The sequence below is a fragment of the Leucoraja erinacea genome, unplaced genomic scaffold, assembly GCF_028641065.1.
Source record: "Leucoraja erinacea ecotype New England unplaced genomic scaffold, Leri_hhj_1 Leri_73S, whole genome shotgun sequence".
Taxonomy (NCBI): Eukaryota; Metazoa; Chordata; class Chondrichthyes; order Rajiformes; family Rajidae; genus Leucoraja; species Leucoraja erinaceus.
In genome coordinates this window covers 147,576-173,391 of record NW_026576663.1, presented here as the reverse complement: position 1 = coordinate 173,391, position 25,816 = coordinate 147,576, and the positions used below count along the sequence as shown (strand labels likewise).

At 44.1% G+C, this 25,816-nt stretch overlaps 1 protein-coding gene across 4 annotated transcripts in view; it reads left to right on the top strand.

Moving 5' to 3' along the window:
- The window catches only part of pde10a (phosphodiesterase 10A), a 398,667-nt gene that overhangs the window by 304,929 nt on the left and 67,922 nt on the right, over positions 1 to 25,816 (top strand). For all 4 annotated transcript variants that reach the window (XM_055631370.1, XM_055631369.1, XM_055631372.1 and 1 more), the window contains 2 exons: positions 10,650 to 10,836; positions 24,045 to 24,187. In XM_055631370.1, coding sequence (XP_055487345.1) covers positions 10,650 to 10,836; positions 24,045 to 24,187 — 330 coding nt within the window. The remainder of the gene's footprint in view (positions 1 to 10,649; positions 10,837 to 24,044; positions 24,188 to 25,816) is intronic.

Below are 25,816 nucleotides of genomic sequence, written 5' to 3'. Positions count from 1 at the left end.
CAGTGACATCCCTGACCCTTGCACCAGGGAGGCAACATACCATCCTGGAGTCTCTTTTGCGGCCGCAGAAACGCCTATCTATTCCCCTGACAATTGAATCCCCTATTACTATTGCCCTTCCACTCTTTTTCCCCCCCTCATGTGCCGCAGAGCCACCCATGGTGCCATGAACTTGGCTGCTGCTGCATTCCCCTGATGAGCAATCTCCCTCAACAGTTTCCAAAATGGTATACCTGTTTAGGAGGGAGATGACCGCAGGGGACTCCTGCACTACCTGCCTACTGCTTTGCTGACTATTGGCCACCCGTTCCCCTTCCGTCCTCTTACCTTTTACCTGCGGTGTGACCAACTCACTGTACGTGCTGTCCACGACTTTCTCAGCGTCGTGGATGCTCCAGTATGAATCCAACCGCAGCTCCAATCGTTCAATGCGGTCTGCCAGGAGCTGCAGCTGTACACACTTCCTGCAAACATAGTCACCAGGGACACCGACCATATCCCTGATCTCCCACATGTTGCAGGCTGAGCAAACCACGGGGCCAATCTCCACTGACATATCCTACTCCCAATTTAACTATATTAAATATTAAAAAACACAAAACTTTATCTGTTAAACCTTACTAATAAATACTGTACCCTTAACTCCCAGAATCCTTACCTCCCAGAATCCTTAGCCTAAAGGCAAAAATGTAAAAATGTAAACCAATCAGAGGCTTCCTCTGAACCAATCAGAGGCTTCCCCCAGACTCCTTCTCTGGAACGTTGGCGATTTGGTCGCAGGTTCCAGCGCAGGTACTCCTCCCCTCTCACCAACGGCTCCCTGGGCCTCCCTGGGTCTCTACCTCTCAAGCGTATTGCGTGGTCTCCTCTCCCGAAGACTCTCGAGCCAAAGACTCACACTTTTCTCACAGGGCTCTCGAGCCAAAGACTCACACTTTTCTCACAGGGCACTCGAGCCAAAGACACACTTTTCTCACAGGGCACTTCCCTCACTAGGCCGCTCACTCACTGCCGCTCGCAAAGAGCTGTCCTGCTTAAATTGACTGATAAATTGCCTGATTTACCAATTTACACAGCCAATTCCTCAGTTTTCAACTGTTTTCACCCCTCTCCTCACACTTGGGCTAGAGCCAATCAGTGGTATCTCTTGCTAATCTGTTGCTGCTGTTGTTCCTCCCAAATCTACAGCAGTACTCTTAATCTTACTATTTTACTTCGGAGTCACGTGAGTGACTTCGTGAAGATTTCAAAGCTCTGTGACCTCATGCCGTGGAACGAGTCCATGCTTCACAACTGCCTTGGGTATTGGGAGAGAGCATCATTAGTAAGTTTAAAACACACTTATACAAAGACTTGTGTGGTAAACAACAAAATTAAATTTATTAATTTAAATCATAGCCCTGTATTTTTTTAGGGCAAATTATATAGTTGAACGTAAAATGGTTTCTGAAAATGATGATGATGATGGCTCCAAAACTGGTTTATTATAAAACCTTTGGAATGTCCTCTCGGATGACCATCCTGCCAGTCTAAGTATCTGGTCCGTGGGCACCTCCAGCATTTTCGCTGCGGATGTTGCGGCAGCCCTGGTGGAATGAGATTTAAACACATCAGTATCTATCCCTGCCATCTTTAGGACAATTTTGAGCCACCTTGAAATAGTTTGGGTCATGACCCTTTTGTGCGGTTTCTTGTAACTGATTAACAAGGCCATTTCCTGACCTCGTATACTGTTAGTATTTTTGATGTATAAACGGATGTGCCTCACTATACACAGTTGTTCGTCATATGGATATGACATGAATACGATCACTTGACCCGATGAACCTGGTCTGTTTTGTTTGATTAATTCCTGGATGATAAACACCAGTTTCTCGGGTGAGGTGATCATGGAGTCCAGTCTCAGTTTACTTAACGACTGGACTCTTTGAGCGGTAACAAGTGCCATAAGCATAACCATCTTCATGGTAAGTTTCTGGAGTGACAAAGCTGTTATGGGCGACCAGCCCCTCAGCATATTGAGAACGACACCCACATCCCAGATTTCAGAGTACCTGGTTTTAGGAGGATTTGCATTAAATATGCCCCTCATCAGTTTTATTACCAGGGGGTGCGTTCCCACCGTGTTCCGCTCCAATCCTTGTGCCAGATAATTGGAAAGTGCACTTCTTGCACTATTGATGGCACTGTAGCCCAAACGGTTATCATGATGAAGGCTTGTTAAGAATTCCAATACAGCCGGAATGTTGTTGGCCCTCTGGTCCAGGTTGTTGCGGAAGCAGAATAAGCCCCATTTCTTTATGTGTCCAAGGTACTGCTTCCTTGTTGACAGTCTTTGAGCCGATGAGATCAGATTCATCGTCCTGTCTGAGAGCCCCATGCCGTGTAGTGGGTCTTTTAGACTCTACAAATCAATAGATCCATAGTCTTATGGCATGGATGGCTATCCCCCGTTACTGGATGAATTAATAACTTTGAGCTATTTCCAATAAGGGAACATGGTTCTAATACCATCCCGTGTATGACTGAATACCACGGTTGAGTAGGCCAATCGGGTACTATGAGAATCCCAGATGCCGAGTCTTGTTGAATTTTCCTTAGTACCCGATTGATGAGGCAGAACGGGGGGAAAAGCATAAAAGAGACAATTCCCCCAATGCAAAGAGAAAGCATCTGTAGCTTCTGCCCCAGGGTCTGGTTCCCAAGAAACATACCATGGTAACATAGAAACATAGAAATTAGGTGCAGGAGTAGGCCATTCGGCCCTTCGAGCCTGCACCGCCATTTAATATGATCATGGCTGATCATCCAACTCAGTATCCCGTACCTGCCGTCTCTCCATACCCTCTGATCCCCTTAGCCACAAGGGCCACGTCTAACTCCCTCTTAAATATAGCCAATGAACTGGCCTCAACTACCCTCTGTGGCAGAGAGTTCCAGAGATTCACCACTCTCTGTGTGAAAAAAGTTCTCCTCATCTCAGTTTTAAAGGATTTCCCCCTTATCCTTAAGCTGTGACCCCTTGTCCTGGACTTCCCCAACATCGGTAACAATCTTCCTGCATCTAGCCTGTCCAACCCCTTAAGAATTTTGTAAGTTTCTATAAGATCCCCTCTGAATCTCCTAAACTCTAGAGAGTATAAACCAAGTCTATCCAGTCTTTCTTCATAAGACAGTCCTGACATCCCAGGAATCAGTCTGGTGAACCTTCTCTGCACTCCCTCTATGGCAATAATGTCCTTCCTCAGATTTGGAGACCAAAACTGCACGCAATACTCCAGGTGTGGTCTCACCAAGACCCTATACAACTGCAGTAGAACCTCCCTGCTCCTATACTCAAATCCTCTTGCTATGAAAGCCAACATGCCATTCGCTTTTTTTTACTGCCTGCTGCACCTGCATGCCTACCTTCAATGACTGGTGTACCATGACACCCAGGTCTCGCTGCATCTCCCCCTTTCCCAATCGGCCACCGTTTAGATAATAATCTGCTTTCCCGTTTTTGCCACCAAAATGGATAACCTCACATTTATCCACATTAAACTGCATCTGCCAAACATTTGCCCACTCACCCAGCCTATCCAAGTCACCTTGCAGTCTCCTAGCATCCTCCTCACACCTAACACTGCCCCCCAGCTTAGTGTCATCCGCAAACTTGGAGAAATTGCCTTCAATTCCCTCATCCAGATCATTAATATATATTGTAAATAGCTGGGGTCCCAGTACTGAGCCTTGCGGTACCCCACTAGTCACTGCCTGCCATTGTGAAAAGGACCCGTTTACTCCTACTCTTTGCTTCCTGTTTGCCAGCCAGTTCTCTATCCACATCAATACTGAACCCCCAATGCCATGTGCTTTAAGTTTGTATACTAATCTCTTATGTGGGACCTTGTCGAAAGCCTTCTGGAAGTCCAGATACACCACATCCACTGGTTCTCCCCTATCCACGCTACTAGTTACATCCTCGAAAAATTCTATAAGATTCGTCAGACATGATTTACCTTTCGTAAATCCATGCTGACTTTGTCCAATGATTTCACCACTTTCTAAATGTGCTGCTATCCCATCTTTAATAACTGACTCTAGCAGTTTCCCCACTACCGATGTTAGGCTAACTGGTCTGTAATTCCCCGTTTTCTCTCTCCCTCCCTTCTTAAAAAGTGGGGTTACGTTTGCTACCCGCCAATCCTCTGGAACTACTCCAGAATCTAAAGAGTTTTGAAAGATTATTACTAATGCATCCACTATTTCTGGAGCTACTTCCTTAAGTACTCTGGGATGCAGCCTATCTGGCCCTGGGGATTTATCGGCCTTTAATCCATTCAATTTACCCAACACCACTTCCCGACTAACCTGGATTTCACTCAATTCCTCCACCTCCTTTGACCCGCGGGCCCCTGCTATTTCCGGCAGATCATTTATGTCTTCCTTAGTGAAAACGGAACCAAAGTAGTTATTCAATTGGTCCGCCATATCCTGGTTCCCCATGATCAACTCACCTGTTTCTGACTGCAAGGGACCTACGTTTGTTTTAACTAATCTCTTTCTTTTCACATATCTATAAAAACTTTTGCAGTCAGTTTTTATGTTCACTGCCAGTTTTCTTTCATAATCCATTTTTCCTTTTCTAATTAAGCCCTTCGTCCTCCTCTGCTGGTCTCTGAATTTCTCCCAGTCCTCCGGTATGCTGCTTTTTCTGGCTAGTTTGTACGCATCATCCTTTGCTTTGATACTATCCCTGATTTCCCTTGTTATCCATGGATGCACTACCTTCCCTGATTTATTCTTTTGCCAAACTGGGATGAACAATTTTTGTAGTTCATCCATGCAGTCTTTAAATGCCTGCCATTGCATATCCACCGTCAACCCTTTTAGAATTAATTGCCAGTCAATCTTGGCCAATTCACGTCTCATACCCTCAAAGTTACCTTTCTTTAAGTTCAAAACCATTGTTTCTGAATTAACAATGTCACTCTCCATCCTAATGAAGAACTCAACCATATTATGGTCACTCTTGCCCAAGGGGCCACGCACAACAAGACTACTAACTAACCCTTCCTCATTACTCAATACCCAGTCTAAAATAGCCAGCTCTCTCGTTGGTTCCTCTACATGTTGGTTTAGATAACTATCCCGTATACATTCCAAGAAATCCTCTTCCTCAGCACCCCTGCCAGTTTGATTCACCCAATCTATATGTAGATTGAAGTCACCCATTATAACTGCTTTGCCTTTGTCACAAGCATTTCTAATTTCCTGTTTGATGCCATCCCCAACTTCACTACTACTGTTAGCAAACTGGTGGCAAGCTGTTAGTAACTGGTGATTCAACCTAGATGCAAACAAATCAATATCTGGTCTGCCATATTTTGCTGTAATTTCAGCAAATATATCTTTATTTAACATCCATTCCGTGTTCTCGTTAAATTTACGTGACCTGGTGTCTGCCACTAAATTTAGCTTACCTGGAAGGTAAGTAGCCGATATCCATATATTTCTTTGGATACACCATTGCCAAATTAAATTTGCCAATTGATCACAAGATGTCGAAATGTTTCCACCCATGTGATTGATATATGCCACTGTGGTGGTATTATCAATTTGTAATCGTACATGCTGGTGGTTAATAGCTGAGCAATATGACTTAAGGCCATAAAAAGCCCCTAACATTTCTAGGTAATTAATGCCACGTGAGTTAAGCAATACTGCCTCTTCTTCCTTCCATCTCCCTCCACAACTAGACACAGAGTTAGTTGCTCCCCAACCAATGGCGCTGGCATCTGTTTGTAATACCATAGACGGGTTGTCAATAATGATGGGGTTTGAGCAATACCTAATATTATGAACCCACCACTGTAGTTCAATGATAGCTTCCGTAGGCAGCTCCATAGGTCTATCAAAATGACCTTTATTAATTTTGAGTGCTCTAATTTTGGCTCTTTGCAAATTTTGATAATGTAATGGTCCAAATTGTGTGGCCGGAAAAGTGGCCACAATCTTCCCAATTATTCGGGCTACCCGTCTAATGGAGGGTCTGACGGTGTTAAGAAGCACGCTGCAATCCTCCTGCAGGGCTGCGGCTTTATCTATTGGTAAAGTTATTAACATATTGACCGTGTTAATGGTGAATCCTAAATAATCCATATTAGTTGCTGGTATCAATTTACATTTAATTGGATGGATGACAAACCCTAGTTGTTCAAACAATAGTTTTGTGGCGAGCACTGTTTGATATGCCAATTCATAAGTTGTGCCAACAATAAAGATGTCATCTAAATATGCCATCACCATATGGCTTTGTTTACGTAACAACGCCAAAGCGGGTTTCAGTATTTTTGTAAATAACCTAGGGGCAGACGTTAGCCCATTTGGTAAGGCTCTATATTGCCAAAGTTCCCCCATCCAGTTAAACTTCAAATACCGTCTGTGATCCCTGCTGATGGGTACTGTATAATATGCATCTTTTAAATCAATGCTTGCCATATAGAACCCAGTTGACACTAATTCTTTAGCAGTAATAAAAGTATCCATTTTAAAGTGAATATGTTGAACAAAAGTGTTCAACGTAGAAAGGTCAATAATAATCCTGCAACCCCCATCTTTTTTATTTCTAATAAAGATGTTAGACACAAATTCTAATTTTTCATGAACAGTATGCTCAATCACACCTTTTGAGGACAATCTTTGTAGCTCCCTGTGGGCCTTAGATAGTTCCGCTTTAGCAAGGACAAAAGTCCTTTGTGGTATATGTTGTACTGGGGGTTTTTGGGGATAAATACATTCTATTAGATAACCTTGAATACTGCTAAGAATATATGAGTCTGTAGTGATTTTACCCCATTCATAGCTATAGTATTGCAACCTCCCCCCCACCATAGTGGGTCCCTTTTTTATAGCAGAACCACACCCACCTACCTCCATGGTTACTGGTGGTTTACTTATTTCTTGGGTTTCCTGAAAAAGGGGGGTTCCGGTTTGATGTCCTTGCGGGTTTGTGTGTGAGGTTGAGGCTTCCGTGTCTTCCAGGGTGGCCGGCCCTGGCCATATCCTAAAAAAGGCTGCGGTTGGTAATGCTGAGGTTTGACAGTGCGACTGGTGTGAGCCACATTCTTAGGTCTTGCGTGTGGCTGATACCTCGCTCCAAAATATGCCTTTGCACTGGCCTTAATGAGCCCTAGTGTTTTTGCTTCATCGTCAAGTTTTCTGACTTGTGCGGTCAAGTCCTTCCCAAATAACAGAGTTGATGTATTAGCCGTTTTCTGTTTGCAGATAGGCGCATATCTGGGGTCTAGCGTTGGCTGAATGGCAGTCTTCCGCATATTATTCAATTCGTACTGCACATTGCAAAACAGAGCTAGTGCATCCTGGTGATTCTTGGTGAGCTCTGTTTTGTCCAATGTGCGGGTGTAGGCCGTGATACCTGCTGTCAGCCCCTTAAGTGCTCTCTGGATTTTGAGGTCTTGATTTCTTATGGTCCTCCCCATATGCTGCCAAATAGATTGGTTCACAGTGGGCACTTGTAACGCCTCACAATTTCCCGGTGGCAGATGTCTGGCCAGAGTTTCGGTGAATACGTCTTGCTGTAGCTTGTGGCCAGACATATAGTTGATACTGGCTGCCATCCGGGGATCCAAGTCTACCCCAGTTTGACTTGGCATAAAATACATGGCGACCATGTCCAGCAGAGTCCCTGCTGTATTTGGATCATGGGCCTCTGTATTGTCGGGCTCTGGCCCCTCAGGGTCCTGCCCACTCTCCTCCGAAGAGTCTGAGATTGGTGGGGGTCCCTCACAGGGTACCCTTATGGGGCTTGCCTGCTCACTCTGGCAAGTCTCCTTCTCGGGACTGCCACTATTAATGAGCTCCTCGAGCAGCTCCTTTAAGCGCTCTCTGTGCTGGGCTGCACTAGGCATTTTAAACTGCCCCACCTCTTGCAGGCTTTCAGCAAATTGCTCTTTCCTGGTATATCCCAGCTGCTCCCGTCCCTGGTACTCACGGGTGCTGGCTTGTGGGCTTGCTTCCTTGGGCCGCTGACCACACGGTTCCTTAGTGTGTACCCGGTCCGCGGCGTCTTTTGGGTGCTCTGTGTGCACCCATTCATAACGGGTTAATTGCATCCCGCGCTCCTCAGCCGCAGTGTGTTGACACGGGCTGGTCTCCCGTTGCGGAACAAAGTCGGGTTTTTCTAAATGATGCGTCTTCCTCCGAACTTTTCCTCCCGCCCGGGCCATAGGTTTTGGTGGTGCCAGAACGGTTTTTGGCACAGCTGGTACTTCTGCCGAGGTGTCCATAGTCGGCGGCTGCTGTTCCTGCCGTTCACCGGTGTTTTCCACTCGTTTGTCGGGCAGCTTCTTTGCAGGCCGTTTTCTGGTAACTCTATCCATTTTCCTAAAAATGTAAAATGTAGAGTCCTTACCTGCCTTTTGCTGGTCCTTTTGTACTCTCCCGTTACTGGGGACGTCCTCCCCCTCCTGTTTGACTCGTACAATGCGTGTAGCGATATGTCACGCATGCGCTGGAAGCGGGCTTCTTCACGAAGTCACTCACGTGACTCCGAAGTAAAATCACACGTGGTTAAAGTGCACATTGTCAGATTTTATTAAAGGGTAATTGACTTCAGAATTAAAGGACAGAAGTTTAGGGGTAACATGAGGGGGAACTTCTTTACTCAGAGAGTGGTAGCGGTGTGGAATGAGCTTCCAGTGGAAGTGGTGTCGGCAGGTTCATTGGTATCATTTAAAAATAAATTGGATAGGCATATGGATGAGAAGGGATTGGAGGGTTATGGTATGAGTGCAGGCAGGTTGGGACTAAGGGAAAAAAGTTGTTCGGCACGGACTTGAAGGGCCGAGATGGCCTGTTTCCGTGCTGTAATTGTTATATGGTTATATGGTAATTTTATACATTTTGGTTTCACCATGTTAAAAATACAGCTGTGTTTGTACATTGTCCCCCCATTTCAGGGCTCCATAATGTTTGGACACATGGCTTCCCAGGTGTTTGTAATTGCTCAGGTATGTTTAATTGCCTCCTTAATGCAGGTATAAGAGAGCTCTCAGCACCTAGTCTTTCCTCCAGTCTGACCATCACCTTTGGAAACTTTTACGCTGTTTATCAACACGAGGACCATAGTTGTGCCAATGCAAGTCAAAGAAGCCATTGTGATACTGAGAAACAAGAATAAAACTGTTAGAGACATCAGCCTAACCTTAGGCTTACAAAAATCAACTGTTTGAAACATCATTAAGAAGAAAGAGAGCACTGGTGAGCTTACTAATCGCAGGCCAAGGCAGACCTCCACAGCTGATGATAGAAGAATTCTCTCTATAATAAAGAGAAATCCCCAAACACCTGTCCGACAGTTCAGAAACACTTCAGGAGTCAAGTGTGGATTTGTCAGTGACACAGAGGCTACACTGCAAGATCCAAACCACTGGTTAGCTGCAAAAATAGGATGGCCAGGTTACAGTTTGCCAAGAAGTACTTAAAAGAGCATCCACAGTTCTGGTTAAATGTCTTGTGGACAGATGAGACATAGATTAACATATCAGAGTGATGGCAAGAGCAAAATATGGAGGAGAGAAGGAACAGCCCAAGACCCAAAGCAAACCACCTCATCTGTGAAACACGGTGGTGGGGGTGTTATGGTCTGGGCATGTATGGCTGCTGAAGGTACTGGCTCACTTATCTTCATTGATGATACAACTGCTGATGATAGTTACAGAATCAATTCTGAAGTGTATAGACACATCCTATCTGCTCAAGTTCAAACAAATGCCTCAAAACTCATTGGTCGGCAGTTCATTCTACAGCAAGACAATGATCCCAAACATACTGCTAAAGCAACAAATTAGTTTTTCAAAGCTAAAGAATGATCAATTCTTGAGTGGCTGTCAATCACCCGATCTGAACCCAATTGTGCATGCCTTTTATATGCTGAAGAGAAAACTGAAGGGGACTAGCCCCCAAAACAAGCATAAGCTAAAGATGGCTGCAATACTGGCCTGGCAGAGCATCACCAGAGAAGACACCCAGCAACTGGTGATATCAATGGATCGCAGACTTCAAGCAGTAATTGCATACAAAGGATATGCAACAAAATACTAAACATGACTACTTTCATTTACATGACATTGCTGTGTCCCGAACATTATGGTGCCCTGAAATGGGGGGACTATGTATAAACACTGCTGTAATTTCTACATGGTGAAACCAAAATGTATAAAAATGGCCTTTATTAAAATCTGACAATATGCACTTTAAGCAAATGTTTTTTTATTTCTATTCCAAAACTCAAAATTGTGAAGTACAGAGGCAAATAAATAAATGATGGTTCTTTGTAGCAAACAGTATGGAGGGCACGGTATATGTACTTGGTAATAGATGTTGAATCAGATTGGTTTGAAAAATATGCTTCTAGATACATGTTGATATTCATCAAAATGAATCCAGTGACAATTTAAATTATAAATGGTGTTGATATTTTGTCTTGATTCTAATTGTTAAATTGTGTAAAATGTTACTGAGCAATGAAAACAGCATGGTTTTAGTGTTTCCAAGAAACAAATCCTCATAAATAGTTTTTAAATGTTTAAGGTCACTTCATTTCAAACTCTAAAAGTTGTGTGTTTTTCTTCCTATATCAATAGAGAAATAGACCTGTACACAGGGTATACCACACGCAGCATCCTCTGTATGCCTATCGTCAGCCGAGGGATTGTCATTGGTGTTGTACAAATGGTGAACAAAATGAGTGGACATGCCTTTACTCAAACAGACGAGAAAAACTTTAAACTGTTTGCAGTTTTCTGTGCTTTGGCTTTACACTGTGCAAATGTAAGTAACTTAAGTAATGTCTACATTATAATGTTCAAAAACTAAACCATTCCAATTATTTATCTTTTAATTTTTTTTAGTTTCAGTATGTAATATGTGCATGTAAAATACTGTGTAAATTGCTTGGATTTCTAATTATGAATTCTGGCATCCTGGTTTCATGGCTCCTAAATTACTTGAGGCTGAAGGAACAATTTTACTATTAACAAGCCTTTCCCACTGTTATCCCTCAAGAGCATCTTTTGAGTTGTGAACTCATCTTACTTTTCCAACCATTAATTTCAACGATATGAAAAAATTATGCTTCAGCCTGAGGTCCTAACATGTACAACAATGTGGCTTAACATGTCAGCTTACTTATTGTTATTTTCAAATGGTCTGCCAGTATGCAATTTGGAATTCATTCCACTCTGCAAAGGCATTAGGTTAATAATTGTTAAGTATGCTGTGGATTTGAACCATCTTCCATGTTTGTAAGTATCCTATTTTGAAGTTGTTTCAAACTATCCACATTATTAGAAACAACAAAAGAAAAAGTACTGGAAATCTGAAATTAAAAGAGATAATTCAAAAAACACTTGCGTAGATCAGTGGTAGACAAAAATGCTGGAGAAATTCAGCGGGTGAGGCAGCATCTATGGAGAAAAGAGAATAGGCGACGTTTCGGGTCGAGACCCTTCGTCAGATTGATGTCAGGGGTGAGGGGGGGCAGCGGGAAAAAGAAAGGAAGAGGCGGAGACAGTAGGCTTGTGGGAGAGCTGGGAAGGGGGAGGGGAAGGAGGGAGAAAGCAAGGACTGTCTAAAATTGGAGAAGTCAATGTTCATACCGCTGGGGTATAAACTACTCAAGCGAAATAGGAGGTGCTGTTCCTCCAATTTGCACTGGGCCTCACTCTGGCAATGGTGGAGGCCCAGGACAGAAAGGTCGTATTTGGAATGGGAGGGAGAGTTGAAGTGCTGAGCCACCAGGAGATCAGGTTGGTTAGTGCGAACTGAGTGGAGGTGTTTGGCGAAGCGCTACAAAGAGGCAGGCTTAGCTGGGGCCCATGCGTGTGTCCACAGCTATGCTTTGGATATGGAGGAAATGGGAGGAGTCAAAGGAAAGGTGGTTGAGGGTAAGCACCAGCTCCGCTAGGCGGGGGAGAGTATTAGTAGACGGGGATTTGTTGATTCTACGGTCGAGGAAGAAACGGAGGGCTTTAAGACCCTCCTGGTGGGGGATGGAGGTGTAGAGTGACTGGACATCCATAGTGAAGATGAGCGAATGGGGGCTGTGTGACTGTTATGACTACTTTCATTTGGTCGGCATGGTTACCTTTGTCTTTTTCCTTAACTTCTATCTGTTGAGAGTTCAGTTGGAGAAGAAAATAGAATAACTATTTCAGTTAACATTCTTTTTTAAATTGCAACAATTCCTCACTCCCCCTACTTGTCTTGCACTGTGAATGCCGTTCCCTGCCCTGCTGCTTTATCCATCTTCACCTTGATTGCTACACCCTCAGTGTATTCGGTATTTACATTGCTGGTTTCCTTGCTCTATCAATAGCTGACCAATCCCCTATGTCCTTAATCTCAGTATCACTGCCGAATTGGAGAAATATCCAGATTTTGCATTGGGCCTGCACAAATGAATCAAGCAGACGTCTGTTGCCTTACTGCAGTGGTCAAGAATCTCACTTTGTGCACTGCAACCAGTCAGAATGAGGATGTGCGTGGGTTGTTGCACTGACTGCTAACTGTAGCCACATTGTGTCCATGTCAGTATCACAGCTGCCTTTCCTCTATGTCCCTGCCTATTATTCCCTGCTATGAATGAGGTGTTAGTTTCTTTAGTCCAGATCACAAGGCACTGATGACTGAGACTGGACTATCACCTAGGTTACACAGAAAAGCTGGAGAAACTCAGCGGGTGCAGCAGCATCTATGGAGCGAAGGAAATAGGCAACGTTTCGGGCCGAAACCCTTCTTCAGACCTATCACCTATCCTAATGAGGGTGACAGTCATACACTTGGGTGATTTTTGCAATTTCTGCTTCATGAAGGTAGCCGTTCTTTTTGCTGCACGCCTCTGGCGATGAAAAGTAGTGCTTATCAACAGAAAGGACTTAATTCCGTCAACTTGCAGATGTTGTTAAATCATTATTTTTGTAAGTACAGTAAATCCTTGTTTTAACAGAGCCCTTTATAACAGATTTTGGTTACAGTGGACGAACCTGCCTACGCCACCCCAGCTCACACTGCCAACCGACGCTACACTCCCCCCCACCACCCCCCGGCTCGCAAGGTGTACCAGCGAGCTCTTACACCCAGCAGACAATCTGTTTGACGCAGCCAGTGTAGGCCCAGGGAACTGAAGCACTTTCTTCAGGACGCTACCGCTAACGGGGCACACAAAGTCACAGTGGGGCTCCCTCCCCTCCCCTCCCACTTACTGCTGCTTCTTTCTGTTGGACCTCCATTTCCACCACCACCTCCTCCTCCTCCCATTGCTTTGTCCACTTGGCCACTTCCTCCTTCTCCCCCGGAGTCGCTGTAAATACTCCACCTTGGAAGATTGCGGCTACTGCAGGGGCAATGGAGGAGTAGGAGGAGTCGGTGGTGGAGCAGAGAACAGACAAAGCAATGGGTGGGAGGGGAAACAAGCACCTCAGCGGCGGTCTGAAGAAAGTGTGTTCTATTGGGCGGCAACAACACTCAATGACTGAGGCTAGTCTATCGCCTATCATATCAATGGTAGTAACTAGTGTGCATGCCCTTAAAGAGGAGGTGTGTGATTGTGACTTTTAATGCTTTATGTAGTGGCAAGTGGTTTCCAACGGGAACGGTGACGGATGCACCACACATCTCTGTCCTCCAGTTCCTGCAGACTTCCGCCGCTGGAAGCATAGGATTTTGGTGTGTGTGCTTTATCACCATTCCTTACAATGCGATGTATGACACTGATCGCAACTTCCACTGAAGTGTGGATGGCCGTTGGCTCGCTAGGAGCTCATCCGCCCTTTGACAGATCTTGTTTTAGGTCCTGCTGGGGGTCCACAGCCCCCTCCTCACCTGGCAAACCAGGTGGGGGAGACGGTTTAGTCGCCGACTATCCGACCATGGAGCAGGTAGCACGGGATTACATGGTACCCGTGGCGGGGGAAACTCCCCTAGACCTGACCTGGATTCAGATCGGGTCAATTACAGAAGCCCTGGACATAATCTTGCAAATAACTATCGATCCAGGAGTGGTTTCCCCATAACATTAACCCTCTGTGGTCAGGTAAGTTAGTGGAACAATAAACTGGGATAGAATTAGCAGTCATTCCAACACAGATTTGTTAAAGTTAAATCATATCAACTAGCTTGATAGAATTTGTAAATTAAGTTACAGAGAGGGTAATTGAGAGAAATAAAGTATACATGGACTTTCAAGAGGTATTTGATATGACGCCATACACTTGGCTTGTTGTCGACATGAATGCGCTTGGAATAAAAAGGCCTGTAATAGCACAAACAAAGTAAAATAAGGAACATTAGTGGTTGAGTAGATTTTGGTTGTGAGAGGGTCATGTTTGGCAGTTCAACGTTGTAGGTGTTTTGATGTTTCAGATGTGATAAAGAAAAGGAAAATACAAGGAGCAGTTACTTTAATCAGGGAGAATGTTATGGCAAACGTCAATGTTTAAAGAGGACATACTCGAGGGTCATCCACTGAGGCGATAGGAGTAGAGCTCAAAATAAGCAAGGGGCATGAACTCTAATAGAATTGTACCCCCCCCCCCCCCCTCCCCAATAGCCAGTGGGTCTGAATAAGGGTCTCGACCAGAAATATCACCCATTCCGTCTCTCCAGGGATGCTGCCTGGCCCGCTAAGTTACTCCAGCTTTTTGTGGCTATCTGAGGAACAGATATGTTGTTGCATGAAGCCAAAGTAACATAGCTGCCTTTAGAGGGTGACTTTAACTTCCCCAATTTGACTGGAACTTGCTCAGTTCTGAAAACCTAGATAGGGATGAATTTGTGAGGAGTATCCAAGTGGATTTCCTGAAACAGTACGTGGATAGTCCAACCCAAGAAGAGAACATACTGGATGTTGTGTTGAGAACCTAGCCTGGCCAGGTGACTGGAGTTTCAATGGAAGGGCATTTTATGAATTGTAATCGTAACTCCATAAGTTTTAAGATTGGTTTGTTGTTTTGGATAAACCTGGACCTTGCGAGAAGGTACTAAAATGGAGTAAGGCACATTACAACGTTAATAGGCAGGAGCTTGAGAGGGTGCATTGGGACCAATTATTATAGGGTAAGTCAGCATCTGATATGTGTGTTTAAAGGCCAGTTGATTGAAGTCCCTGAAAGAGGCAACACAAGCAGATAGAGTGGTAAAGCGGGCATATGGTATGCTTGCCATCATTGGTCGGGGCATTGAGTATAAGAGTCTGAAAGTCATGATGCAGCTTTATAGGACTTGGGTTTGGCCACATTTGCAGAATTGCGTGCAGTTCTTGTTGTCCCATTAGAGGAAGGAGGTGGAGGCTTTGGAAAGGGTGCAAAGGAGGTTTACCAGAATAATGCCTTGATTGGAGGAGATATTGGACAGACTTGGATTGTTTTTTCTGGAATGCCGAAAGTTGCGTGGAGACCTGGTAGAAGTATATAAAATTATGAGAGACAGGTAGGAGACATAGAAACATAGAAAAATAGGTGCAGGAGTAGGCCATTCAGCCCTTCGAGCCTGCACCGCCATTCAATATGATCATGGCTGATCATCCAACTCGGTATCCTGTACCTGCCTTCTCTCCATACCCCCTGATCCCTTTAGCCACAAGGGCCACATCTAACTCCCTCTTAAATATAGCCAATGAACTGGCCTCAACTACCTTCTGTGGCAGAGAGTTCCAGAGATTCACCAATCTCTGTGTGAAAAATGTTTTTCTCATCTCGGTCCCAAAGGATTTCCCCTTTATCCTTAAACTGTGACCCCTTGTCCTGGACTTCCCCAACATCGGGAACAATCTCCCTGCATCTAGCCTATCCAACCCCTTAAGAATTTTGTAAATTTCTATAAGATCCCCCCTCAATCTCCTAAATTCTAGCGAGTACAAGCCGGGTCTATCCAGTCTTTCTCCATATGAAAGTCCTGACATCCCAGGAATCAGTCTGGTGAACCTTCTCTGTACTATGGCAAGAATGTCTTTCCTCAGATTTGGAGACCAAAACTGTATGCAATACTTCAGGTGTGGTCTCACCAAGACCCTGTACAACTGCACGATCAGAACCTATTTCCAAGGTGCAACTATCACCTACTAAAGGACATAGCTTTAAGATGAAAAGAGCAAAGTTTAAAGGAGGTTACACAAAAAAGCTGGAGAAACTCAGCGGGTGCAGCAGCATCTATGGAGCGAAGGAAATAGGCAACATTTCGGGCCGAAACCCTTCTTCAGACTCCATAGATGCTGCTGCACCCGCTGAGTTTCTCCAGCGTTTTTGTGTAACCTTCGATTCTCCAGCATCTGCAGTTCCCTCTTAAACAAATTTTAAAGGAGTGTGTGGGGCGTTTTTTACACAGAGGCTGAAGGGTGCCTGTAACATGCTGCCCGGGGTCCTGGCAGATAAGAGTTTGTCATGGCATCATGTTTGGCACAATCATACTTGGCCGAAGTGCCTGTTCGTGTGCTGTAAAGTTTTATGAGCAGGTGTAGGCCCTCAAGCCACCTCCACCATTTAGTATGATCGTGGCTGAGCTATGCTAACCTCAACTTCCCTTTGCGACAGTTCCCCATGAGCCTCAATTCCTCAATCTTTTAAGTATTTACCTATCTTTGCCTAAATGTTTCTATTGATCCAGCCTCCACCAACCTCAGGAGCAGAGATTTCCAGGTAGTCACTACACTCTGAGAGAGGATCCTACGCACCTCAGTTTTAAATCACTATCCCTTACTTTGGAGCTGTGTTGACATATTTGTGACTCACCCGCTGGTGAAAAAATCTCCACATTCACCCTGCTCTCTCCCCCCCCCCCCCCCCCCCCTCCACTCTCCCCACCCCAAAGGATTTTATATGTTCAACCAAGATGGACATTCGATCCTCTCAAATCCAACGGATACATTCAATCTGTTGAGCCTCACTTATATCACGCTGAGAGAATGGAGCAGCTAGGCTTGTACACTCTGGAGTTTAGAAAATGAGACTGGATCTTATTGAAACATATAAGATTGTTAAGGGTTTGGGCTTGCGAGAGGCAGGAAACATGTTCCCAATGTTGGGGGAATCCAGAACCAGGGTCCACAGTTTAAGAATAAGGGGTAAGCCATTTAGAACGGAGACGAGGAAACACTTTTTCTCACAGAGAGGTGTGAGTTTGTGGAATTCTCCGCCTCAGTGGAGGCAGGTTCTCTGGATACTTTCAAGGGAGAGCTAGATAGGGCTCATAAAAATAGTAGAGGAGAGATGGGGAGAAGGCAGGAATGGGGCACTGATTGGGGATGATCAGCCTTGATCATATTGAATGGCTGGCTCGAAGGACCGAATGGCCTACTCCTGCACCTATTGTCTATTGTCTATTATGATCCTCCCATGTCTAGGAATTTAGCCTGGCAAAGATAATGTGATACATACATTAATGACGTGCACCTTGGTGTATCTATTATACAGAACGTGACTGCTTAGTGAAATGTAGCAAGGTTGGAAGATCTGTGATCAGTATTCTGCAGGGGTTTGTTGTTTGTGATATATATATGACTTGGATATAATGTAGACGGGTTGGTTAGTAAGTTTGAACTGTGAGGAAGGCTGTCACAGTGTACAGCGGGATACATATCGGCTGCAGAAGTAGGCTGACAAATGGCAGAAGGAGTTTAATGCGAGCAAGTGTGCGGTGTTACGCTTTTGGAAAATGGAATGCATGGGGGAAATATACAATTAACGGCATGACTCTTAACAACGTTGATGTACAGAGCGATCCTCTGGGGATCAAGTCAACAACTTGAAAGTGACTACATCTATATTACTAAAAGTCTGATCTTGACCACTTCCTGTTGTTCTGTATATTGATTTTAGAAGAAATGCTGCCACTTACGGCTGTTATTTTTGGCCATCTTACTCAGAGTCCCCTCCGCTGCGCAGGACAAAATGATTTTTCCCATTGATTAAAAATAAAAGAGTTATTAGTGTTTAAATAATGTTGAGATTCTCTCTCCTGAAGGCCTCGCCCCATCTGGAGGGACTATAAAACCCGGAAATGTTGAGTGCCTCAGTCAGTCTCTGCAAGATGGGGGAAGCGAGAGGGTCACGTCTCTCAGTCTGAGCTGTGAATAATACTGAACACGTGTGCACTAAACTGAGTGTGGTTTTACTGACCTTGAGTGCCCTTAATGTGGTTTGAAAATGAAAATATGGTTGGTTTGAAATAAGCACAGCAAATGGTTGGTGGTGGTTGGTTTGAAATAAAGCACAGCAAAAGGTTGGTGGTGGTTGGTTTGAAATGGCAAATGATTAAAAGTCTAAACTTGCCAACTTCCTGTTTGCACTGTATATTGATTTTAGATAAAACGCCACCACTTACGGCTGTGATTTTTGACCATCTTACTCAGTCCCCCTCCACTCATCAGGTGCAGAGGATTCTTCCCATCAATGAAAAATAAAAGTGTTATTGGTGTTTAAAAAATGTTGAGAATCTCTCTCCTGTCAATCACACCATGAAGGCCATGTCCCTTCCGCTGGGAGGTGGGAGGGATTATAAAACCCGGAAGTGTGGGTGTGGCTCCGTCTCTGCAAAATGGGGGAGGAGTCATGAATCTATCTGAGCTGTGAACAACTGAACACACTGAATATCTACTGAACTGTGAGTGTGGTGTTTATGTGGTGTTTTGTGTGGTTTTATGGTGGTTTCACCCTGCTTGAAACTGCATTTGAATGTGGTGGCCTTGCACCCTGCATTAAATGGTATGAAACTGCATTTGAATTTGGTGGCCTTGCACCCTGCTTGAAGTGGTATGAAACTGCACTTGAATTTGATGGCCTTGCACCCAGCTTGAAGTGGAATGAAACTGCACTTGAATTTGATGGCCTTGCACCTTGCTTGCAGTGGTATGAAACTGAACTTGAATTTGATGGCCTTGCACCCTGCTTGAAGTGATATGAAACTGCACTTGAATTTGGTGGCCTTGCACCCTGCATGAAATGGAATTTCAAGGAATAGCCGTGAGTTAACTGCCAGCCCACCAGTCGTGAGTGAGCTGCCAGCACATCAGGCTTGAGTCACTGAGCTGCCATCGCAAGAATCCATTTGGCCCACAATGTCCATACTAGCCCTCTGGAAACCAGTCCTTTCAGCCCACAACACCCATACTAGCGCTCCAGAAGGCCCCCCCCACTGGCCACCAATATTGGAATTGGTGGAGAGATGGAATATTGCGTTGGGGGACCAGCCCTCCCGTATGATTCTGGGACCCAATGGGTCCCACTTAATCTAATAAGTGGATAGAATTCTAAAGCAGACATATGGTATGCTTGCCATCATTGATTGGGGCATTAAGTATAAGAGTCAGAAAGTCAATGATTCAACTTTGTAGGATATTCGTTAGGCCGCATTTGGAGTATTGTGTGTAATTCTGGTCACCGAATTATAGGAATGATCCGGAGGCTTTGGCAAAAGCGCAGAGGACATTTACCAGAATCTTCTTCTTGTGTATGGTGTGCACAGCCTAAAGTTGTAGGACAACTTGTTCTATTTGATGTTACTTGATTGTGCACACCAGGTTGATTGCATTCGTCGAAACAGGGCGGACCACGTGAAGGTTGCAATCTCCCACCCCTACCAGAATAATGTCTGGATTAGAAGATGCTAGCAACAGAGACATTTTGGACAGACGCTGAAACACCAGATTATGGGAATACCTGATACAAGTAGATAAAATTATGATAAATAGGTAGGGTAGACAGTCACAACCTATTTGCGTAAAGTGTTGGTCTCCTAATCTGAGGAAAGACATTCTTGCCATAGAGGAAGTACAGAGAAGGTTCACCAGACTGATTCCTGAGATGGCAGGACTTTCATATGAATAAAGACTGGATAGACTCGGCTTGTACTCGCTAGAATTTAGAAGATTGAGGGGGGATCTTATAGAAACCTACAACATTCTTAAGGGGTTGGACAGGCTAGAAGCAGGAAGATTATTCCCGATGTTTAAGAAGGAACTGCAGATGCTGGAGAATCGAAGGTTACACAAAAAAAGCTGGAGAAACTCAGCGGGTGCACCAGCATCTAGCCTTCGCTCCATAGATGCTGCTGCACCCGCTGAGTTTCTCCAGATTATTCCCGATGTTGGCGAAGTCCAGAACAAGGGGTCACAGTTTAAGGATAAGGGGGAAATCTTTTAGGACCGAGATGAGAAAAACATTTTTTACACAGAGAGTTGTGAATCTCTGGAATTCTCTGCCACAGAAGGTAGTTGGGGCCAGTTCATTGGCTATATTTAAGAGAGAGTTAGATGTGGCCCTTGTGGCTAAAGGTGTCGGGTGTTATGGAGAGAAGGTAGGTACAGGATACTGAGTTGGATGATCAGCCATGATAATATTGAATGGCTGTGCAGGCACAAAGGACTGAATGGCCTACTCCTGCACCTATTTTCTATGTTTCTATTTCCTAGGATGAAAATATCAAATACTAGAGGGTGTAGTTTTAAGGTGAGAGGCGCAAAGTTTAAAGGAGATTTGCAAGGCAAGTTTTTTTTTACACAGTGGATGTCAAATGCCTGGAACTAGCTGCTGGGTGGTGTTGCTGGAGGAAGATCTGATAGTGACATTTAAGAGACTTTTGGATAAGCACATGGATATGGAGGGGTATGGAATGTGTAATGGCAGATAAGGTTTGGTCTTGGCATTATGTTTGGTACAGACATTGTGGACCAAACAGCCTGTTCCTGTGCTGTGCTGTTCTCTGTTCTATGTCGTCTGTTCATTGCCTTTTGAACTGAGTCACTTGAGAGGCTGAATCTTGTTGATATAGAAGTATTTATTTGTCAAGAGAAACAGATAGTTTCTCTGGTTATAATTAATCTATTAAGCGTTAACATTTTGAGTGCAGACAAGTAACTTTGCAAAATAATTATATTTACAATAGGAGCATATTGTAACGGCCAAGACACCTTTGAATATTCAAATGCTGGGACAGAAATATATAGATATGGTGAATGCAAAGACTCCTCTGCCCAACATCGGGGAATCAATAACCATTGCTTTAAGGTGATAGGGGAAAAATTGAATAGGTACCTGAGGGGTGAACATTTTCACTCAGAGGGTGGCGGTATATAACTATATAACTGGGTTTTACAATTATTCTGGTAAACCGTCTCTGCACCCTTTTTTTTTTTTTTTGGTGATTTGGTGGCGGCGCGACTCACCCGTTGCAGCGGCCCCTACAGCCTGTCTGTCTTTTTTTATTTTTTGTCTAGTTAAATGTAGTGTTTGGTGTTTTTTAATAGTATTTTTAAATGTTTAAATGTGTAAATGTGGGGGGGGGGGGGGGGGGGGGGGGAGGGGGAAACTGTTTTAAATCTCTTCCCTGTCCGGGAGACCCGACTTTTTCCCTGTCGGGTCTCGGCTGTCGTTGGGGCCTAGCACCGTGGAGCAGCCTCCAGCCTGAACGACCCGGGGGCTCGGGAGACTGCGGATCTGCGGACTCACCATCGTGGGGCTGGCTGGCCTCGGAGCGTGGGGAGCGGCGGTGACTCGCTGCTGCGACTCGACTACTGGGGCTCGGAGGCTCCAGCAACGCAGCCGCAGGTCCGGTGGACTGGGACATCGGGAGCTCGCGGGTCTGGGAGGAGAGAGAGAGACCGCTTCCCGGAGCTCCCGCAACGCGACTTCTCCAGCCCGTGTCACGGGGTTGGAACAACCCGGACCGGGACAGTACATCACCCGGCGCGGCTTCATGGCCGTGGGACTCACCATCGCCCGTGGGGGTTCCAACCTTGGACTTTCAGACCGGGAGCGGGGCAGTAAATCGCCCCGCGCGGCCTAAAATGGCCGTGGGACTTATCATCGCCCGCCTGGGGCTTGGACATCGGGAGAGACACGGAGAACAGGGGAGAGAAAAGACTTGCCTTCCATCACAGTGGCTTCACTGTGATGGATGTTTGTGTGAATTTAATTATGTGTATGTCTGTAAGACAGTGTCTTTGTTTGTATGGCTGTGGAAACAACATTTCGTTTGAGTCTCACTGGGGCTCAAATGATAATAAATTTGTATTGTATTGTATCCAAAGCATCCACGTCCTTCCTCTAATTGTACTTCAAATGAACATAATATTCCAAATGTGGCCAAAGTTTAGTGGTGGTTATGTACTATAACAGCATTTAAAATGCACTTGGACAGGTACACGGATATAAAATGTTTAGAGGGTTATTGGTTAAGTTAAGCCTGTTTCTGTGGTGTGTGACTCTATGTTAGCATTTGACTTCAAGGAGATACAGACAGCTTGGAAGTCATAATGAATCTTTATAAAACCTTGGCCACATTATGTTCATTTATGGGTGCACGGTTTGAAAAGGATGTAATCTCTTTGGAGGATGGAAAAGACGTTTACAAAATGTTTTCAGGCATGAGGGACGTCATTTATGTGCTCAGGCTGGAAATGCTGTTGTTGTCCCCCTTTGGAACAGGTGACTTGGCCAAATAAAAAATAGTGACTTGCAGCAAATCTTTTTAACCCAAAGTGTTTTGCGTTTGGAATGCACGTGCAGGATTAGTGGTGAAGGCATAGATACATGTTGTGTTCAAAAGGGAGCTGACTTAGTATCTGAAGGGAAATAACTTGCAGGGTTATGGAGAGTGAGAAGGGGAAAATGTGTCATGGGATTTGTGCTATGATGGGATGAGATGGCTTACATCCTCTGCTGCAATAACATAGCAGCATAGAGCTATATTCTCTGCTGATTCCATGAAGTCATCCTGTCAGATTGTTGTATGCAATGTGGTTGAATGGAATAGATTTCAGTCATGGGTTTTAAGCTCCCTTTTCCGATTGCTATGTATTTCTTACCAGCTATTCCCATAATTGCGTCCTCTCCCAAGTGTGACAGGAAGTGGGCTACCTCTGATATTTTGCCTTTCTCTGGCATTTTATGTTTTCTTCTCCTGTAACCTCAAATTCCAAGCTTGCAACCATTGTCTCAACCATTGTTAGCCACTTGTTGGCCAGTTGACACATTGACTCACCAGATGTTCTGATATTTGCCAGCTGATATGCACGGAACCTGAAGAAAAGGCCTTTCAAAGTGTAATTACCTTTAAATGTCTTTGACAAATGTCTTTGACATTCGAACCTCCAGCTTCAGGGTTACTTGATTAGAGATTCATGTGATTAATTCATCTGTATTAATTTCCTATACACTGATTCATTACAACCTTTACAACCACCATTCACTTGCCAGGCAGTCAGCAGATATCCCTTTAATCCAGGGGTTGGCAGCTCACGGGCCGGATCCGGCCCGTTCCTCCAAAATCATCCAGCGCGCAGGCGTATTTTTTTTCAATTTGTTTTCGTCAGATACGGGCTGATCTGGGAACTGCAGCTCGTCCCGGGGCGCGCGAGCGACCTGGGCGCTACAGCCAGTCCCGGAACACGTAAGAGATCTGGGAACTGCAGAAAACTAATTGAAAAACACGTGAAAGCTACTGCGAAAAACACCAAGTGTCACACTATGGCGATAGATGTGGCCCGCCATCCGCTCACAGACATGGGTCCTGGCCCCTATGCAGAACAAAGTTGCCGACTCCTACTTTAATCAGATGCAATAATTAGCAAAAAAAGACTATATATAAATAAACATCCTTTAGTCATTTTTAATCCTCTTAAATCATCAGCATACAATTGATAAAAGCTATGTTTTGAATGTTAGAATTTTTGGTAAGTAGTGTTTTTATGATTTAATTTGTTGCCAATTTATTCTCATGAATTTTCATTTTATTCAGCATATTTGATTATTTGAGTGACAATAGTTAGAAACCATGTAAAACACAAATTAGATTGAGGTTACAGAAATTTTAGTGCAAAAGCACGGATCTGCAATTGTATTAATCTTTGAGTACGTTGGAAAAACAAAATGGATCATTTTTGTAAGTTCAAGAGAAAAATATGGCTTGAATAATTTGACCATCACAGCATAAAGAAATTGTGTGTGAATTTAGTTTTGCTCATCATTCCCACTTCAATTGTTGATTAGATGTACCACAAAATCCAACAGTCAGAGTGTATTTATCGAGTCACAATGGAGAAGCTGGCTTATCATAGTGTGTGTTCAAATGAAGAATGGCAGACCCTCATGAAATCCACACTTCCGAAAGCTCTTTGCAAAGAAATCGAACAGTAAGTGAATTTTCATTCAATTTCTGGGTTCAGCAAATTGTTTTTCTGAGTATAACAGTGTTTCCAAGTTAGAACAAGGGAACAACATTTTTGCTTGTGTAATTGTTTTTTTTTAAGTTTTAAACTGCAACATGGAAACTTGTTCCCTCGCTTCCATACGGGAGAGACAAAGTCTTCTCTCAAATCAGGTCAGGACTGCATTAAAGACCTATGCATTCATTCAAGCAAATGTTGCGGATAGTAAATTGCAATTTGCCTCTAGTCCTTGATAGTAAATTGTTAGCAATTGTTTCCTGTCTCACCCGTGGAAGAGTCTGCAGTTCTCAAATTAGCAGTAACACCACAGAACCTGCACAAGCCAGAATAAAAGTAAGTCATTCTCATACCCAATGGACTACCCATGAAAGTGCAGTCATGAGCTGTTGTGGATTGCTGCAGTCGTTCTTGTGAATCACTCATTCAGAGTTATTCCTGCAATGATGAAGTACTTGTGTAATATAGCAGGACAGTGTGTGACCTGAATGCAAACTTGCTATTGTTGATGTTCCCACATGTTTGCCGCCCTGTTCTTCTTGCTGTTGGAGCAACCCAGGTAAGTAACAGCAGTGCATTTTGTGGACGGTGCACACTGCATTCTTTATGTCGCCACAATGTGCCATTGAAACCGGGAGTGTATTTTTAGGTTGGTGAGTGGGGTACCAATGAAGTGGGCAGTTTTATTTTTGATGGTGAGTCTCCTTTATTATTGGGGCTGCACTCATTCAAGCAAAAGGAGGGCTTTTCCATTATGAATGGTGGAAAAGGTTTAAGGTGTCAGGAAAGGAGACGGTCATCATGGGTTACCCAATGGGAAAAACTTGTCAAAATAATGTGAAACGTAAAGCACGGGGATAAGCCCAGCAGAACACCTTATCAAAGACAAGAAAGAAAAAAATGTTTGAGTCCATTGTGATGCCCAGTTTTGCCTATCTTTGGGGTTTGCTAAAATAGTGTGCATTAATGTTATGAAGCCTTCTACCAGATAGTATGAATTTGGTTATGATGATATGTGTATACTCATTGGATTTTAATAGTTTAGTAATAAAACAGGTTTTGTAATTAAGCCATTGGCAATCCCCATTTATCCCAGAGAACACCACCCGATTGTGTTCACAGAAGCATAGCCCAATCTCAAAATAGAAATGAACATTGATACATCTTCATTTTAGAAAAAGATGAATGCAGGGCTTCAACTTTACTGAAAATATGGGGATTTATTTTATATCTAAGAGAACAAGTCAGTACAGGTTAAGTTACTAATGAAGCAGGCAGAGTTCTGGACTTATTGCGAGGTATTTGAAAACCTGCCATGGCTTTGAGAAATATAAATTCACATAACTTATATAAATCTAGATTTTCAACAAAAAATTCCAACAGTAATTGTGCAAACTGCTGATTTTCTTTAAACCCCATCAGGTTCAGTAGCGTCCTACATTGCAAAGATTAGTGGGAAGCTAATGCAGAATGGTTCATTGTTGGCTGAGGGGAGGTGACAACGAGGCATACAAACAGTAAAATTAATCTGGACAGTGAAACTAGTTGGAGAACTAGATTGGGTGGTGTTGTGGGGGGGGGGGGGGGGGGGGGGGG